General features: G+C 31.3%; 1 protein-coding gene across 2 annotated transcripts; it reads right to left on the bottom strand.

Annotated features, from left to right (window-relative positions):
• Nucleotides 1-560: 560 nt before the first annotated feature.
• LOC132743407 (pescadillo homolog) lies at nt 561-15,821 on the bottom strand. 2 transcript variants are annotated; one of them, XM_060731926.1, is made up of 16 exons: nt 15,694-15,821; nt 15,495-15,574; nt 10,152-10,305; nt 9,584-9,693; nt 8,984-9,155; nt 8,398-8,487; nt 7,703-7,819; nt 5,974-6,129; nt 5,552-5,638; nt 4,585-4,718; nt 4,148-4,273; nt 3,567-3,751; nt 2,988-3,134; nt 2,081-2,151; nt 1,300-1,476; nt 561-683 (listed from the first exon to the last, which is right to left on the bottom strand). In XM_060731926.1, exons 1-16 carry the CDS (start codon nt 15,712-15,714, stop codon nt 609-611), a joined length of 1,902 nt encoding a protein of 633 aa, XP_060587909.1. In that variant the 5' UTR covers nt 15,715-15,821; the 3' UTR covers nt 561-608. The 2 variants fall into 2 exon arrangements, with proteins under 2 accessions (XP_060587909.1, XP_060587911.1); XM_060731928.1 differs by having other exon boundaries at nt 3,579-3,751.
• Between the last annotated feature and the right edge of the window lie 3,875 nt (nt 15,822-19,696).

Genomic DNA, 19,696 nt, shown 5'->3' with positions numbered 1-19,696 from the left:
TTCATAAAATCATTTAATAATTCAAGATAGATTTATCGTTTAACAAATGTTAAAGTATATATACAGAACAATATCTTGAACAGTAAAATCTTAATTGTATTCATTAGCCACCAACACACCATCCAGAAACATTTTACATTTACTAATAACTGATGCCACTAAAGCCTGTCTACCCAGATTTTACACCACCGTAAAATACAATGACTCAATAAATCTTTATGCCCTTGACCGAATTTAGGACAAGAAACAAATAGTTTCTAATATACTGAGCACAATGCAAGTCTACTGTAAATAAACTTTTTATCATTTATGCCAATGATTGAAATCGACAGCACGGAAACATTTCATAACTTAAATAACTTCCTATCACTGCTGATCACAAAAATTTCAAAACTAAACAGTTTCAATATAAACACTTAAAAGTGAAGTTTATTGCTGTATTTTACTGGTACTGGTAGTAATGACCACTCGTGACCACTTTCGAATTTTCATAATTATTTCAAAGATTAAATAGGTAATTTCATTGTTTTCTAACTTAAAGACATTGATTTCATCATTGGTTTTCCAGATTAAATGTTTGCAAAATCCACATTGTACATGCTTTTTGTTCAGACTTTCTGTTTCTTCTTTTCCAATTTTTGTTGTTTGTCTATTGCATGCCTCTTCTGTTTCAACTTTAATGCCTGAAAATAAAATCTCAAATCTTTTTAATGCTGAATCAAAATAATAAGACCAATATACATACTACTAAAACTTCAGGAGAACACAACTTTCCATGTTTCACTACCATTTTCCTAAATGCAGACAAGTCATGTGAACATGTACATGTATTAAGGCTAAAAACAAAATTAACAGGCTATCTAGTACGGAATAGCCCTAATCAGGGCCATGCTGCCAAATAGATTTTACCCAGTAAAAAATGACATAGAATAAATAGGTATTTTTACTTGGCAAAATCTACCATATTTGTTGAAAAAAAGTCCTTGAATTTACTTATGATGTAAAATAATCTTGGGTTATCTAGGTGTTTCAGTAATATGACATTACTGGTTGATGGCGACCTGTAGATACCCCTCTAAGCATTATCTCGGGTCTATGAGAGAAGGGTTAGAACCACCAACCTTTCATAAGCTAGCTAAACAGCTTCCAGCTGTCTCATATGAAAGGGTTCAACACCCATGGTAGGATGAAAACTCTTAGCTAAACCTTCTTCAGTAGTTGGTGACTTTAACCACATTGTCACAAAAGCCCCCCCCACACCCATAATAATCACTCAAGTTATTTAACTATTAAGCCTACCTCTTGTGTCTTCTTTTTCTTAGTATACATGATTTTTTTGTACAATCTTTTCTTTTTCTTAGGTATCATCATCTCTGCTAACCTCCGTTCCTCCGCCGTCTGCTGTTGTAACCGTTTATCTACGTCTTCCTCTTCAATAGTCCCGGCCTCCACCGACATAGTACTGGTGTTCTGATCCTGTAATTATTATAGAACAGAAAAATATCTAGAAAATATGCTACAGTATTTTCCATCCTGAAATTATTTAGGAAGTTAAAAGGTTAATATTTTATTGTGATATTTTTGTCCAGCAATTTTCTTGTTTTTTATTATCAAAGCACTGGTAATAATAAACTTGTCTTACTTTGAATTTGGAAATTCCAGTTGTTTACAAGACTTAAAATATCAAACCTTTCCATGCTAAATATCCAATATGGACCTGTTCATCTTTCCATATGGACATTATATTAACATCTAAGTATATAACTCATAGTTATTTATCTTAAAAGGTACACAAAAAAAGAGTGTTTTCCTTGAGTGGATCTATATTTATGTACAAGAAAAACATTTATTGGAAATCTAAATTTTTTTTAGATACAATGTACTCTTTCAAATTAGTTCAAGTTAAATATTCAAACTTGATAACTAGGGTTATTCCATAAGACAATAGGTTACGTAATTCAAACTTGTCACTGAATTAAAAGAATCTTAGTCTGCCTAAAATATCTACTTCCAGGGTAACTGTTAAAAGCAGTAACTAGGCTCTATATACACTGTGTATTATTACCGTACATCAACTTACCTTTTTCTTTTTCTTTTTTGGAGATGTTGATTCTTCTTTATATGTTCTTTTCCTCTTCACTGTTTCTTCATCTGCAACCAGAATGATAAAACCATTTAATATAAACAACTAGATGTTCAAATCAAATTAATAATGGAACTTTATTTAAGCAGACATACTAGAAAACATGATGATCATTACAATGAACAGTTTGTTTAATTTTAAATCCAAACAACACTGTTCAGGTCATACAGAGCCTTTCCAGCTCAACTGGTAGAGGAACACTTCAGGTGCCCCTTCATACATTACCTTAGCTGGTCAGCTTTAAAAACAGACTAGTTGGGCTGTGTTAAAAACATATAAGTACTTGTCTGCTAGTTTCATTTTGTGATTTCTTATAATGCTATAATGATGACAACTTCATGGTTATTTTTAGTGTCACTTAAAACCATAGAGTAAATTCCTCATAATATCAATAAGAATATCCATTATTTCCTCGTAACATTTGCTAACAAGAATAATAATATCTGTCATATTTTGCGGTTCGGATCGGAATATCCGTCCCGAGGTTACCCGCCCATGGGCGGGTGACCGAGGGACGGATATTCCGATCCGAACCGCAAACATTTGTCAGATATTTTTTCTTGCATATTCTACCATATTCCATTATATTTTAAATTCCTTATCTTTATTTTCAATGAAAATTTATATTATTACAACCGTAACTACTTTCATTCAACAGCGTATGAATTACAAAAGCATTCATAACGGTAAAATGACGTCATCTTTATCGTGCCATTGTACAGCACACGACTCATCTGGAACCCCCCATGCCAGATGAAATTTCCGGCATGGGTAAAACTAACAGAAACGCCAGTCTGATATGCAAGAATAAATATCACAGAATAAGTTAATGTCAACTAGTTACCTGACTCCTCGTCATCTTCAGATTCATCATCATCATCACTTTCATCATCTTCATCACTACTTCCCTCCTCCACATCATCACCAGACTGCTCATCATCATCATCATCATTCTCAGACTCCTCATCATTCTCAGAATCTTCATCTATTCCTGCAAGCAAATAGGTAATACTTTTCAGGTAGGGTTTATGGAATAAATGCATTATAATGAGGTTAGGTGATACAATGTGTAGCAATGCATAAAATATCCTTAAATAAAGCTGGGAAATTTGTTAAATTAAAAGTAAAATGGTAATATAATAGTCAAAGCTAGATAAAAACATAGATTTACATTATGTTCATTGGTTATCATGTTTTCATAACATAATCTTAAACAAACAGTACAATTCTTTTACAACTTTTTAAAACTTTAAGTACTAGTACTGGTACTAGTAACGAAACATTTTATTATCAAGTATTTGTTAGAATCAAAGTGACAGAAAACAATTTCTTTGAGATATAGTCGAAATGAGAATATTTGATAAAGATAAGAACATTGCTGAGAAAATCATTCTTTCCCTCCCTATTTATTATACATACATACCAGAGTCTATACCTCTCTGTCTGTTGAGCAGTGTTTGTTTCTCTGGTGGAACATAATCACCTTCCTGCTCATTAACAAATGGTGATAAATGGGGTGGTAATACTGCGCCTATAAAGTAGTCCTCTGGTGGTAGTAACATCTGAGCATTCACACAATCTATTAACCACTGAGGCTGTACATAATATCTGTAAACATTACATCATACATTCATGTTAGAATAAACAAAACTAGCATAATATAAGTCCCATAAATATCTTCTATAGAAGTCAGGATCTACCATACTATTTCCTTGTTCTAATTAATTTACAACATTCAAAATAATACTGTAATTAAAATTAATGCATAAGCTCCCTGAACACAAACATCAAAAGTTACAAGCATCTGCAAACAAGTTTAAAGCCACGCCAGACCAGATTAGTGGGCATGAAAATACAACCTACTTTAACATTTTTCAACTGATGATATGGATCGCTAATCTGTTAATTATGAACACTCTTGAGAAAGTTTCGGAGAACAAAAAGCACCACTTCCTACACAATGTAGGTATAATTAGAATATAACCAGTAAACATTTGTACCAACCTAGACAGAAATTGTGTCTCCATTGATGGTCTATCTACTATCTGATGGGTGATTTTTTCATCAGTTTCAGGGTAGGTAGCGCCAACAGCTTGACTCTCATGCCACGATACTTCTCCCCCAAATGACCTGCAATTATATCTTGAATGTATTCTATCTTCTACACCTATCTCAAACAAGAATCTACACTTGTCAAATATATAAAATGCTCATTTTTTACAAAGCTGCAATAAATTGTATGATGAATACCTATAACCATCTCATGCAACCAGTTGGGATCTACTTAGTCTGACCACTGCTGTATCCCAAGACCACCTACTCAGAAAGAACATTTTCCCCCCTTTATTTCATACACTTATTTTCACAGGAAATACTGAATGTATTTCTTGAATAACAACCAGATTAAAGAACTTAAATTGAAAATCAACATATGACCATACCTGATTATAAAGACAAGAGGTTCCCGTGGAACTTCTCTATTCAGGAAAAATTTAAGGCCTTTGAAAAGATTCTGGAACTTTGTCATCTTTTCCATCTCTAACTTGGCCTGTTCTATACCATCAGGATTCTCTGTCTAGATAAGACATATATAACTTGAAGAAATTTACCTCTTATTGCTTAGTATTCATATTAATTGAATAAATATTGAATACAAAATTTTAGTTACAATCAGGAAAATGAGCAAGAATGTGTTTGTTCATTATGATATATCACACCTTTCAAGATAACGTTTATGTATAAAGGTGATTCTGGTATATTGGAATGCAGCATTGACAAATATGTACCATAGTACCACCCTCGTCCTGCAATATTTTCTATAATATTTGATCAAAATATACAATGATGCATTTCAACTACAAACATCTTCATTTTATATTATTTGATAAAGACTTAAAAATGTTAAAAACATTTACCTTTCATACCATTGGTAAATTGTGTCTACAGTAACTGGTAGGGCTTTTTGAAAATATTCAGTAGCTTTATTAGTTTTATTTTGCTTTCTCTAACAATCAATGAGCTTTCTACACTACTACTTGACTGTATCTCATTAATATATTTCAGTATTATATTGACCATATCATTCATTTTATATAATGTATATTCTATGAATAAGCTGTTTCATTAAGCAGTATCAGGGTTCAAACAAAAATATTTAGTCTTAATTTAAGCACTTTTCAAGGATTTTTCAAGGCCAATTTTGCATTTTCAAGGAACCCTGAATATGGACTCATGCACAAGACGATTATTTCAGCATACAAGCACTGTCACAGGAGACAATGTGCTCCAATACCGAAGATGCACTTCATTGTTTAATTAACCCTTGACAAGCCAGAAAATTTTAAAATTTATAATCAAAGGAAAAAAACATTTAAATGAATATCTATAAATAAATAGCATTATTAATACCTCTGAGGATGGGAAATGATCTAATTGGACCTCATCATCTACTGTAGATCCTATAGTTTTTAATGACTGTGTCAATGCTGATAATCTCTGAAATAAGTAAGGTTTATATAATACACAATGCTTCAAAACTTAAACATTAATCTGCTGAAACACAAAGTAATTAGCTTTCACTACCAAACTATACTGCTCAATTTCTATTTGAAATTGAAATCCCTTTAACTTTTAATGAGCTGTTCCAAACTCTAAAGCTAGCCAAATCCATTTCATGGATCCAGCAAGCTATTGGTTAAATAAGAAAATAAATTACTGACAATTTCAAGTTAACCACCTGGTTTTACAACTGTTGAAAGAACAGCATATAACTTTATCCAATTAATAGGATTTATGAGGTGTCTTTAAAAATTAGAAAGATCTGTATATACCTCTTCAAAAGTTTCTTTCTCAACAAATCTATTTAGTTTTGCTTCTTGTCTTGGATTTTGTTTGCCTTTTTTCTTTGACTTTTGTGTATTTTCTGGTGTGACCAGAGATTTCTGTGGCTGGTCCCCAGCTTTCTCCTCTTCACTGTCCAGCAGTAACTGAAACCAAACAAGAAAACAAATGTTAATATATGAATGTGTGATCAACCAACTGGCTGACCAACCAACCAACCTCATACAAAATACATTCATCAATAAATCAATCACTGATACTGGTCAACAATTCATGGCATTTGTTGAATGGCTGAATATCTAGTGAATAAATCATTACATAACAACTAAACTTATTCTAAAGTATGCACTCACTCTGTAAGTAAAGGGCACTTCATTCTCAAATGTATGAAGATTTACTCTTTAATTTAAACAGGCAATGAAATAAAAAAAGGAAAAATCAAATGTAACTTCTTCACCTAAAATTATAAAGTTATAAGTAATCAAGATGTCTGACAGGTTATATAACTCTGACAGTATAAACTGTTGTAGACTTATATCACCGAAGTCACAAGGCAAATGTTATATTATTTCAAACAACTGTTTCTACATGGCCAGATCACATGTCAAACATTTTTATTACAAATTAATAATTAAGCAAAAATTAATTAATTTGGAAAAGAAAATGAATTTCATAAATTGACAGAAGTGTGTACATAAATTATATGAACATCGTAAATTTAAACTACTTAAATTAACCCAAGTGTTTCTCACAATTAAACATTTCTCCAATCCTTTACTGTGTTTAATGTACCAATCATTTATAACCCCGCAATTACTATTATCTGGGAAAGTAGTTGGAATATTGACTTTAGGACCAGCAAAGCCCAGGTAAGATCCTCACCCTATAGGGTTCAATTAGATAACAAAATTCCAATTTATTCCACTGCACTGTGTCTATTCTAGGACGCGCGATTGCGCGATTCACGCTAGTATTTCACAGATCGCGCACAATTCAAAATCATGTGCGTGAAAATCGCGCATCTATAAAAAAGTTAATAAAATCGTAAAACTTCCATCCCGCATTATATTTGGTTGTTTTGTTTACATTTACATCGGAAACGGAAGGGAGTTAACTGTAAGCTAATTATAGTAATTTAGTACCGTATGGTACTGGTTACGTGAGTTGACGGAAATTAACAGAATGTTCCGTACCAACCTGAACTAGTGTGCTCGGTCTGACAGTTGGGCGCCATTTTAGTGTAGTAAATAATCAAGAAAAACGAGGCAATTCCTAGCTTGGCTACGATCTAGACGTGAAAGATAGGTCGATTGTTTGTATTGTCAATCCCTTTATAATCAATCGCGGCAGTTCTGTAATAATTTGTTTTCGTTTAAAAATTAAGGGGGGACAACTTCTGCTGCCTTAAATAAATAACGCCTTAATGCAGACGATTTAACATTGGCAGTTTATTTTGGCACCCCTTGATTTTGAAAATCGCCCCTTTTTTTTAAATAGAGGGGGGAAAATCACCCCTATTTTTCAATTCCTAGAATAAACACTGACTGCATTGCAGGTTCAGCTACTGGTATCTCTAAAAGCGATTTTGTCCCACAGATAAAACCACTGTGTTGATCCCACAATACAGAGAATGTGGAATGTACAGAATTGCCTGCCATTCCACTACTATTTCTACATCCCCAAGGTGGCAGGGATAATTTATATGATATATATTCTTACCTTTGGAGGATACTTTAAGTTGATAGAATTATATAACTTGAAGTTCACAAAACCAAGAAGTGTTGTATAAAACTCTGCAAATGTCTTCATAACTTTATAATCCACATCAGTGGGATGCTGGAAACAAACAAATCATCTTTTTTACACCATTATGTACTAATCCACATTAATGAATTGAAAATATAGCATTAAATTGCCACAGAAAACTTGTGTCTTATACAGCATTATAGAACTGTACACGCTTGGTAGATCAAGTGTAAGCTATCATATAGCAGATATTATACAAACAACTTTTATCTCAGAAACATGAAAGCAAGGCATTCTGAGATTAAGAAAATGAATCATTGAAAAACATCACAAAAGCATAATGTAAATGAAGGTTCATTTACTACATTTCATGCTATCCATTTACATCATAACAACATGTTTGTATTTAACATCAATAACATCAAATAAGTCATATTGTGAGTTGGAAGACCTCAGGTGCCCCTCTGTGCATTATTTCAGGCACAAACAGGCACCTGAGTAGACCCACCAATGTTCGCAAGCTAGCAGGATAGCTTCCTCACATGAAAGAATCCAAATTCAATCAGGATTTCAAACCCACAGCAATGAGGGGCAAGTGGTTTAAAGTCAACAGCGTTAACCACTCGGCCAAGAACAAGCATCAACTTATGAAAAATTACAATACTTACAACAAAGCCAACTTTGTGTGGTGTAACCCATGTCACTATCTGACCCATTATTTCTGCTTGGTAATATATACCTTTTATTGAAATAAAAATCTGAAAGAAATCAATAGTCAACTTATCAATAAGAGTTTTTAGAGAAGAACATACATTTTCCTTCATTATACTGCAAAACAAGAGCAACCCATCCGAAGTTAACACTCATTTGTTAGGTCAATACCTATCCAAAACCAATTTCAAGAAATATTCTAAGTTAACAAGGGACATACTCTTAAAAATATTGCTTTAACAATGCCCCTTATTTTACAACTGCAGCTTTGATTACTAAGTTTTGATACTTAGTTTTGATACTTGTTTGAATAAAGGGCAACATGACAGGTTTTGTATGACAACAACAACAGCTTTGTTGGCAATGATGAAGCAGTGATCATGACAGCTTGACTTTTTCTTTGATACAGATGAGCTAAAGATAAATTGGAACAGTGTGATATATTTTAGATTTTTCAACCTCAAAGATACTGTTTATAATTCAAAATCGTGACCATAACTTACAATGTAATGTTAGTTTCTCACTATACAACAATATACTTACTTTTCTTAGAGACTGTGAGGCAATGACATAATGCATGAACTCTACAGTAAGTCTACGACACAACTGTATAAACCTCCAGTCAGTGACGTTTGTTTGAGGAAATGTTGAGAAAAGAAACACCATTGATAAACAATCATCTAAATCTCTTACTGCATCAATAAATGATGGATATCTGAAATGGTAGACATGTACCTCTAGTTTCTACATTGTATGCAACTATTTTAAAAATATACTTTCTCTCTTAAAAATTGTATAATAAAAAAAGGCCATGCTGCTTATTATCTACAAGCACAAAAGTAGAGAAATTCATATAAATCTTGCATTAAAAATTAAAATACTGCTGCTTTAGATGCATAAATGAAGAGACTTCAATTCTATTCAATTGTAACACATTATTTAGACCAAGACATTTTTTCTTGTTTTTTAAAAAAAAAAATATTTATTACTTTTAAAGTGCTCTTGTCAATAGAATTTCAAGTATTCATGTCAATAAGTGTTCCAAGATTTAAATTTTTATGTCGACACAAGTTTTCAAATAAGAATAATAATCTTGTATTTTTAATGCATCAGTCATGCTAACATTATAAACAAGGAATCTACCTTTCTTTGACAATATGATCAAGTTTGTATTTAGGTCTATTCTTCTTTATTCTAGCTGCAGCATTCAAATTTTTTCTGCCATATGCTTTCTTCAGTCTTCTCATAAAATGCTGAAAGAAAATACAAATTATGAAAGATTCTATAATACTGTACAACATGTGTTACATACATGTGTAAGTCATGCTCTACATTCCAAAGGTTTTTGAAAAATGAAAAGATAATTTATTTGTGATATAAATCTGAAAGAAAATGCTTAAAATACAGATCTATAAATCTATAGATTTTGGGTAAATTTGCAGATGATATACAAGAATAATGTACTCTTGCCCTGTTTTTGAGAGAATATAGCCAGCACAAACAATAGTGAAATTACTAAATGAGGTTCAGTTTTACATATTTTAGTTTACAGAAAGCAAATTTCAAAATTTTGAGGAATATTTTTTAAAAATGGGGGGAAAAATGTACATCTTTTGGGAAGGGGAATGGTGCCACATTTTGGCACCACAGTTTGTGTATTTAGGGTCAAGACTGCCTTAAACCCTTATTACTTTCACAGTTATGACTTTACCTTAAACTCTCTGAATTTATTGATGAGTGGTTCATGAAGTAAGAACTGTATATCTTTGTTAAAGTAGTATGTTCTGTTTGAGGTACTTCCTTTGCCAGCTTTCTTTCTGTGAAGTGGCTCAACTGGGTAAATCCCCTTCAATATACATAGTCGTCTGAAATTTTTACATACATTCATGAGCATATTCTACAGGAAGACAAAAAATTTCATTATCAAGTTGATAAAACAAAGCAACACCTCGCCCCTACTGTGTGTAACACTAACTGTGAGGGTGTATACATGTATACTGCTTAGTTGATATTACTATGTACAACAAATTGACCTTGATTGTTTATTCCATGTGACAAAATGCAGAACAGAAAATTGAGAAATCATCAGCACAAAAGGTGTAGTGTCAGGGAACATTGAAGACCAGATAAAATTTAAACATAGAGGAGTTTCATATTTCTTGAAAAATAGTGACAATTTTCTGGATAAGGCCCAGGTTTTCTTTTTTTAGGGAAAGGGGAAGATGCTGGACCCTAGTAGGGGGATAAGAAAAAAGTCAATTTTGGGGAAAATTATGATGTTAACAGAAAATTCAGTTATCCATACTTTATACTAAACCATATAGTAGTCTACAGGCAAATAGTGCATATACAGAATGAGCCTACTATATACAGAGCATACATTAGTGGAAGTTTGGGAGTCCTTTACTCCTTGATTTTGGCTTGTGAAATGTAATTAATGCTTTTCCTTTATTATGTGACTTCTTTTGTCAAGGATTTTGCCACCATCTAATTCTTGCAAGAAGGTAATTTAAAACAACAAAATAAATCTGAAGTATCTGAGAGATATAAATCATCATCTGTACAGGGAAAGTGTTTCAAGATAAGCAGAACACTTTAGCAGATAGTTCAATATATCAGACATTACAGGCTTGTTAAAGTTTACGTCTAATAGTTATTGCTCAAACACGTAGGTTCATAAACAAAATAAAAAAATGTCTAATGTCTAAATTTTCTTTCAACTTCATGCTCAGTCATCAGGCCTTGACACTAACTTTTTTAAGCAGGTGGTACGCCGGACCACTAGATTTGAAAGTTAGGTGGTCCTTCCAGAAGTCAGGTGGTCAGTTATTATTATTATATCTTTTTACTGCAAATGTAGAAAAAAATGTTTAAACTTTATGACAAAGATGTATTATTAATCTTTAAAGAAATCAGATATTTTTAGATATATAGTTTTCATCTAATCAGAAAAGTGAGAGCAAGTCAGTAGGTATTTTATCATAGAGTTATTTGTTTATTTGTTTTTATCTCAGTCAAAGATACACAACAGAGCTTTTATTTATGTTAACTTTTATATTAAAGTGATTTCTCTCTCAACTCAAGTTAAGGAATAGTGATGCCATTTGTGTCTGTTATTTTCTTACTGTTATTCAAATATTCATTGCTGATACGCGGTACGTCTTATAATCATGATAATAATATAGCATCTTTTACAGATTAACATTTTTAAAGGAACTAATAAATTATCTTATTTTTGTCTTTGAAAACAAGGAAATATCTAAATTATTAAAATAATGACAATGTTATTATTTACTATAACTTATCTTATTTTTCTCACAGATTTATATTACAGAATTTTACCTCCCTGTTGCTTGTTGGTTGATATTCATTTTTGACATTGGGTATTTTTAACCTTTTAAAATAATTTCAACTCTAGAAGAAACAGATCTCTTATCGTTAAACAGTTAAAATAAAGATAAATAGCATAGAATTACTAGATGTATTTTTCAAGTTCCTTTCGTTTGCTGCCGTTATTCAAGTATCTGAAATTTAAGTTTATCCAATATCATATAATTACCATCATCGGATACTCACGGTTGATTTACATGTAACATAACATAAATGTTAATGGTTCCGCCGTGGTTATCAGACGATGCATAATTACTAGCACCATTTGAATGAATTTTGTACCTAAATTTATATCACAAACTCTTAACTTTTTTAACTCGCATAAACAAAATTTTAGCGACTTAAAATGAAAGTTATTGATGACTTAAGAACTTCTTTAACTAATCAGAGATTAATGAACCATATACATGTACATCGGACATATATTTTAAACAAAATTATATAACATGTTTTTGACCAAATTGCCATTCTCCCAAATGAGCCTTGCATCAACCAGAAAATTCAAGTGGTCCGACGGACCAGTGGGTTTTAAAATTAGGTGGTCCTTGTCAAAATCAAGTGGTCTCGGACCAACGGACCACCGCTAATGTCGAGGCCTGGTCATTAACACAAACTCAATAGGTATCAATTTAAAATAAAATATGAACATCAATGTAGTTTTGCCTATCGGCCATACTGGTTAGGTAAAGCGTTTTAAAACTTGATTTAAATTTTTGAATGGAAAAATATATTCGTACACACCGACGGTGCATAAGCAAATATTTAATTCAAAATATTTCGTTTGAAACTTTTGACTGATTAAAAATTCTTGCATCTGAGTTAGCCAATCATATTTCGCGCACTGTGTGACAGCCATTTGTTTATCAGCTGAGCCTGTATAAGTAATTTAATTAAATAAGAGGATTAAATCATGATAGTTTAATTATTTTTTAAAAGGTATTTATTTTATGATATTGTTCAAGAATAGGTCAAAATTAATGTATTTTTAAGCTAATTCAAGCGTTTTTTCATTTCACCCAATTTACTTCGGGAACATACTATCCTGTTTTCTCGTATTCTCGGGGGGTTAAGGACTAAACTTGGTTGCAATATATTTATAAAACATTCTGTTACAGTATTTTTAGCCTGATACACAGAGAAATACCTTATTAACAAAATACAAAGAAAGAAAGATCGTAACTGTAAGCAAAACTAAAGATATTTCTGCTTGTATATACTGACCTTCACCCTCTATGTGAAGCATGTGCTTTCTCGTATTCTCGTGGAATTTGATTGGTTGTTAAGGCTGGTCGCTATGTGATGATTTTATTCTACATACCAGTTCAAATCATTAGTGCCACACCTAATTAAGTGTTAAATGACCTAAATCTGTAATTTTATTGTCTTTTAATAACAGCTTGGCAGGCCATATCAAACTTTTAGGATCATATTGACGCCTCTTTGGTATCAAATGATTTTGATTGTTCCAAAAATAGTTTGAACTCCATTTAGTGTTGTTATTTACATAATCTCTCTAATATATATTAAGTTTACGTTTATTTATTAGTTACTTATTAGTTATATGAGCATTTAACAATGGATACTACTGTTTTCCGTTGCAGTTGTCAAAAATGAAATGTGTTTAGGACAAACAATGTTTCATTATTGGTTTTTAATTAGAGTTCATATCTTTTTTATACTATCTATTCGTGGAACAAATATTTTGAGCTGTATTGTATAAATAGTAGTATGAGACCGTCATTTGAAGCGTCTTGCGTCAGAGAACCACTACAGGTTTCTGCAACATGGAAAAAACTAGAAAACTGATGATTTTTTGGGGGAAATTGATAAATTGAATTATATTTTCTGGATTTTACGATTATTTCCACAGTTTTTTTTGTTTTTTATCTGTTTTTGCCGCATTTCTTTTATTTTTTTAATGGAGATGAAATGCTCTGAATGTCAGACGTTTCACTCCCAAGACATTTCACTATTGAGACGTTTCACTCCCAAGACGGTTCACACCTAGACGTTTCACTCCCATTTTGTCAATTTTATGGACGTTTCACTCCCATTTTTTATATGTTTTTATTAAGAAAATTTATTTTCATTATGACGGGGAAATTCAATTTAATGATTCATTTTGTTGAATTTGAGAGTATCGTTAAGAAGAATTTATGAATTTGAAGAATGATTATAAAAGTATAATTTTTCTGAAATATAAGAGAAAATGTAAATAATTATGATCTATACTGTAATAAGTATAGTATCAGCTCAGAAATGTGAATTTTGTTCCATTTAAACAGTGTTTTGAAGAATTCCTGTTAATTATTATGAGTAAAAATGTTGGTTTCAATGAGGACATAATTATGATGAATTATTAGAAGATTATCATTATACTCATTTAAATATGGTTTGAATGATAAGAGGTATAAATGAAAGACAAATGTCTGAAATAACGTTTTTATTATAACAGTAACAACATAATAAAAATTCTATTTATAATAAATCAAGAAAGATAATAGAATAACAAAATGAAAATGTTCATGAACAACAAAGACACATTGTAAGTACCAGTTTGAATATTGAAACCACTATCAGTACAGTAATTAAATAAAATCAATATATGAAATATATTTATTAGTTTTTTTGTAAATATATTTATCAATGAAATGCAGAAAATGTGCATAAAATTAATTATTCTTTTAAATTATTTCTGTATCAATTTATTGAACAGTAGCCATTAAACAAACTTAGGTAATTATGGTGTTAACAGTAATCTCATCACCTAATTAGTTGTATAAACACTGAGACCATCAATTAACAGTTGACATCACTATTAAATTAGTTGTATAAATATTGCACTTTAGCATCAACAGTTATTAATTAGTTGTTTATTGGACCATCGAAATATTTTTAGACAATGTTCAGCCAATTAAAACCAAAGTCATGGAAACAGAAACTCCTCCATAAGTTTTGGTTATAAATTATAACAAAAATAAAATAATATTTAATCAGATAATCATATTTAATATATAATGTAAGATTATCTACAGATTTTTTTACTTATTGATATAAAAATATACTTAATGCAAAGAAAATCATTATTAATTATTATCATTAACATCTTTAGAGAACTGCAACTTTCATACAATTAAATTGGTCATATATGATATCCTTCCCTAAATAAGAATAAATATCTGAAAAGATATTAGATCAAAGATCTCTCTTATAAAGTAAAAAATACAAAAATAAAATTTTAACAATTATGACATACAAACTTTCATTTTTTAGTAAAATTAAGGTCCATTTGTAGTATATCATACGTATCAAAATAATTTTGGTATAAAATGGGAGTGAAATGTCTTCAAGACGTTTCACTCCCATTTGGGAGTGAAACGTCTTGGTGTGAACCGTCTCAATAGTGAAACGTCTGTCTACCAAATGCTCTGCTAAATAGACATGTTTTCGGATATCGACGGAAGTCGCGAGCGTGGCTTCCATCCGTTTTAATGATTCCACGAGAATACGAGAAACCCCGAGAATAAGAGAAACAGGGATATGGGTTTTTGAGCAATTTCAATATGACGTTGCTTTGCCTAGAAGCAAAAATATTTCAAAGCAAAGTCATATTTAAAGCACCAATGTGGAAATTTCTAGAAATATTTAGCAGTAACCAATTTACCTAAAGTCTTTCAGCGATATTTGAAGTCGTTTGACAGCTTTAGTTCTGGTGATGAAGGCAGTTGCAGCACCACTTTGATGCTGAAATAAAAATAATTTCTGCCTAAAATTTTCAAGTAATGAAATAATGAAAAAAATCAGGACGAACTAAATAAAATGTAAATATGAATGTATACTTATTTAAGACAAATATAGATCACCTTTTTCTTTGGTCGTCCCATATTTTAGTTAAATTACAAAATACTAAAATTTACACGTGCTGTTTCCAAAGTTGTGAAAATTCTTCTTTGAAAAGAGTATTTTGTACTAAGGGAGACAACTGTTATTTACTCAAAGAAATGAAATTAACGTAAAGTATTTACCAATTGCGGGTGGCAAGTACTACCTGGTCGGAACATATTGCATTTGTGCATAGGCTAATGATAATTATAAAACACTCTATGAAAATGACAGTGAAAAATTAATTGTTGTCAAGACACCAAAAACCAAAGAGTTAAAAAATATTTTGAGCTATAAATGTAAGCGCGTAAGCGCAACTGCATATATATGAAATCCTCATACTTTAAATTCATTAATTCATAGTAAAATGTTAAATTGCAATGCATGTGGTCTTTTTTCTCGTTGTCGCTATTGCCACAAAATCGACCGGTCTGGCATTCTGAATGAAGTATAAAAGGAATGGAACCCGTTAGCACGATTGTGGACTTAATAAAAGTGCGTCGACGTCCTTCGAATTCAGTATATATTGTTCTAATCATCACAATGGGGACAATGCTCGGTGTCTTAAGACATTCTAATAGTAGCAACGCATCGCCGTTGAGAGTATTTAATACAATTTTGCCTTTTTGTACTAAACAATCTTTTAATTGTTATTGAAATGCCACAGTACGTTACTTATAATGTTTTAACATGCAGAACAGGGTAATAAATCTTTTACATTCCTTTCTTTTATATTTGAGAACGTAAAGAAGAAGAAAACAACATTTAACGTTTATTCCTAAATGACTCCGGTTTTTACTCGATAATTACGGCTCATCAGAGTTATATCTTATTTTATCTTATTTAACTTGGCATCAACAACATATTACATGGTGATCAACCAGAGGAAGTAAAGCAACAGTTCCTTGAATTGACAGATCTTTTGAAACAAAACAACGCACAAGCTAAAATAGTACGTGGTCTTCTCAATATTACCAATGAAAACAGATATGTCATACGTAGAAAAGGTAAGAAATACAAATGAACTATTGAGGAAACTCTGTAATGAAAGATATATGACCTTTATTGATCACACAAATTCCTTATTGAAATATCAGCAGACAGACCAATCACTTTAAATACTCTAACTTCATCTAGCTGCAGTTTTTGCTAAACAAATCAAGGCCACAATAAGACAAGTACTCGTCATCAACCCAAGGAAAACACCAGGAAATTTTCGTCAGGCCAGTCGTCCATACAGATCACCGCAGTACCAACCACACATGAGACAAACCAGGCATTAGGGTTTCCCACACTTCAATCATCCAACTGCGACGCGGAGCTTACCCCCATGGATGTACACTTATCCACCACTTCAAAGATAGAAAACAGTCACTGTGACTTCCTACTTGAACAGCAGACAAATCTGACAACAATCCATCCTGAAAGTGAAAAATCTTCCAATGCCAATTTTAATGTAGATAGTGTAAATATTGAAAACCATTACCAAAATAGTGAAAATGCAAAAGATAATAATGCTACAGAGCAAACCATACACTTAAGCTCTAAAGACACAAACTTTCTATCAAAGCAAGGAATTAAGTTTCCATCTTAACATTCATTATCTCTATCCAAAACTTGATGAATTAAAAATCTTGTTACATATTCATTCTTATTTGGATATTATTGGGCTTTGTGAGACATTTTTGAACACAGTGAATTTGAGCTTAAAGGTTACCAAATGTTTCGCAAGGACAGGAAAACAAATGGCGGTGGACTTATTTTATATGTAAATGAAATTTTTTCAGGTGTTCCTCGGAATGATCTACAAAATGAGGACATTGAATCTATCTGGCTTGAAATATAAAACAATCAACAAAAAACATTTATTTTTGGCTATATTGATAGGCCACCATCATCACCTGCAAACTGGAATGCATATTGAGAACAAATTTTAGATAAAATATATATTGAAAACAAAGAAATCATATTGACCGGAGATTTTAACTTTTAAATATTATGATTTATTAACTATGTCTACTAATAACACTTCTTGGAATAACATCACTAACAGTTTCAATTTGAGGCAGCTAGTTGAAAAACTCCACCAGAGTAACTCAAACATCAAATACAATTATAGATCATCTATATACTAATTTCCCTAACAATATCTCTGAAATCAATGTACCTCATTTATCAAATCAGTGTTCATTTTCCAATCTGCTTCACACGCAAAATCTCCTCAAATGCTACCAAAGACCCTTTACATCAAATTATTTAATACCGAAATATGAAACAATTTGATGAAAAATATTTTCTTGAATCTCTTGAACAGCAGCCTTGGTCAGTGTTAGAAATATATGATGACCCAGATGATGCTTTGGATTATTTCAACTCTTTATTCAATCAAGTATTAAATGCACATGCTCCTCTTGAAAAGAAGCGTGTAAAACATACACATCTTCTAGACTGCTACAATCCTGATATTCTTCATGCTTCTAAACAAAGGGATAAAGTTAAGAAATTAAATAACAATGAAGAATATAAATATTGGAAAAATTAAGTTAAAAATCTGATTTCAAATTCCGAAAAAATATTTACTATTCAGAAACTATAAATAACAATAAACACAATGCAAAAGAAATGTGGAAAAATCTCAAACAAATATCAGGAAAATCTACAAATCACCAAACAAAGTATATTCAAGATGAAGAAGGAAATCAAATAACAGACCCACTAAAACAGCCGAAGTATTCAATGACTATTTCATTGATATCTTTAAATCGGCACCTGGATATTGCTCACATGAAGATGAAATAAAATTGCATGAGTTTATTGAAATGTATTCAAAGGATAAATGCCCTTTCAAGATACCTGTAAATGAACAAGTCAATTCATAAACAAAGTACTATAAGATCTTGATATCAGAAATTCAACTGGTCTAGATGGTATAGGAGCCAAATATCTTAAAATGAGTTCTAAAATTATATCCAAACCTTTGGAAAAAATATTCAATCTCAGTCTATCAAGTGGCTTATTTCCTTCTGCCTTTAAGCAAGCAAAAGTTACTCCTATACATAAAAAGGGCAACAAAAATGAAAAAAGTAATTACATGCCTACATCAATACTACCAGTTCTATCGAAAGTTCTAGAAAGATATGTAAGCAATCATCTTAAGTTATTTCTTGAAACTAACTCCCTTTTTCAGCAAAATCAGTCTGGCTTTCGCACAAATTATTCATGCGATACTGCTCTTACTTCAATTATTGACAGTTGGATCAGTGCAATAAATGAAGAAAAACTTATAGGGACTATATTTCTGGGCCTAACAAAAGCATTTATTTTGAACAATCATAACCTATTATTGAAAAAACTACAACTGTATAACATAAATGAAAATTCAATTTCATGGTTTAGATCAAACCTAAGTGATCGCTCACAACAAGTATGTGTGTCTGGAAAATATTCTGAAGCTCAGGATATAAAATCTGGTGTGCCTCAAGGTTCTGTTTTAGGCCCTCTCCTTTTCATTATTTACATTAATGACTTACCTTTGCATTTATCACATTCTACATCAGACATGTTTGCTGATGACACTACAATTACCTCATTTGGACACAGTATCAGATCAATTTGTACAAAACTTCAGTCTGACCTTAATTCCATATAACAGTGGGGCAACAGAAATTCAATCGAACTGTATAAAGTGATGTAAAAGATTGTATAAAATGATGTAAAAGACATGACAAGATATGACATGTCACTAACTATGGGATAAACACATCAGATCATTATCATTCATTCAATATTTAATTATAGAAATTATTGTAACATGATATAACACATAAATTTAGTTCTGTTGATTTATAGATGTACAGATGTGTTATTATTTTCATAATATAAATAAGATGTTTAATATTTATATATACAAAATTTATTTTTATTTTTCATTTTTTTATCACTTAACATAAAATGTGAAGGTGAAGTATAATTCTTCAATGCTCA

The sequence above is a fragment of the Ruditapes philippinarum genome, unplaced genomic scaffold, assembly GCF_026571515.1.
Source record: "Ruditapes philippinarum isolate M1 unplaced genomic scaffold, ASM2657151v2 ctg7945_1_1_1_1, whole genome shotgun sequence".
Classification (NCBI taxonomy): Eukaryota; Metazoa; Mollusca; class Bivalvia; order Venerida; family Veneridae; genus Ruditapes; species Ruditapes philippinarum.
This window is presented reverse-complemented; position numbering and strand designations above follow the sequence as displayed.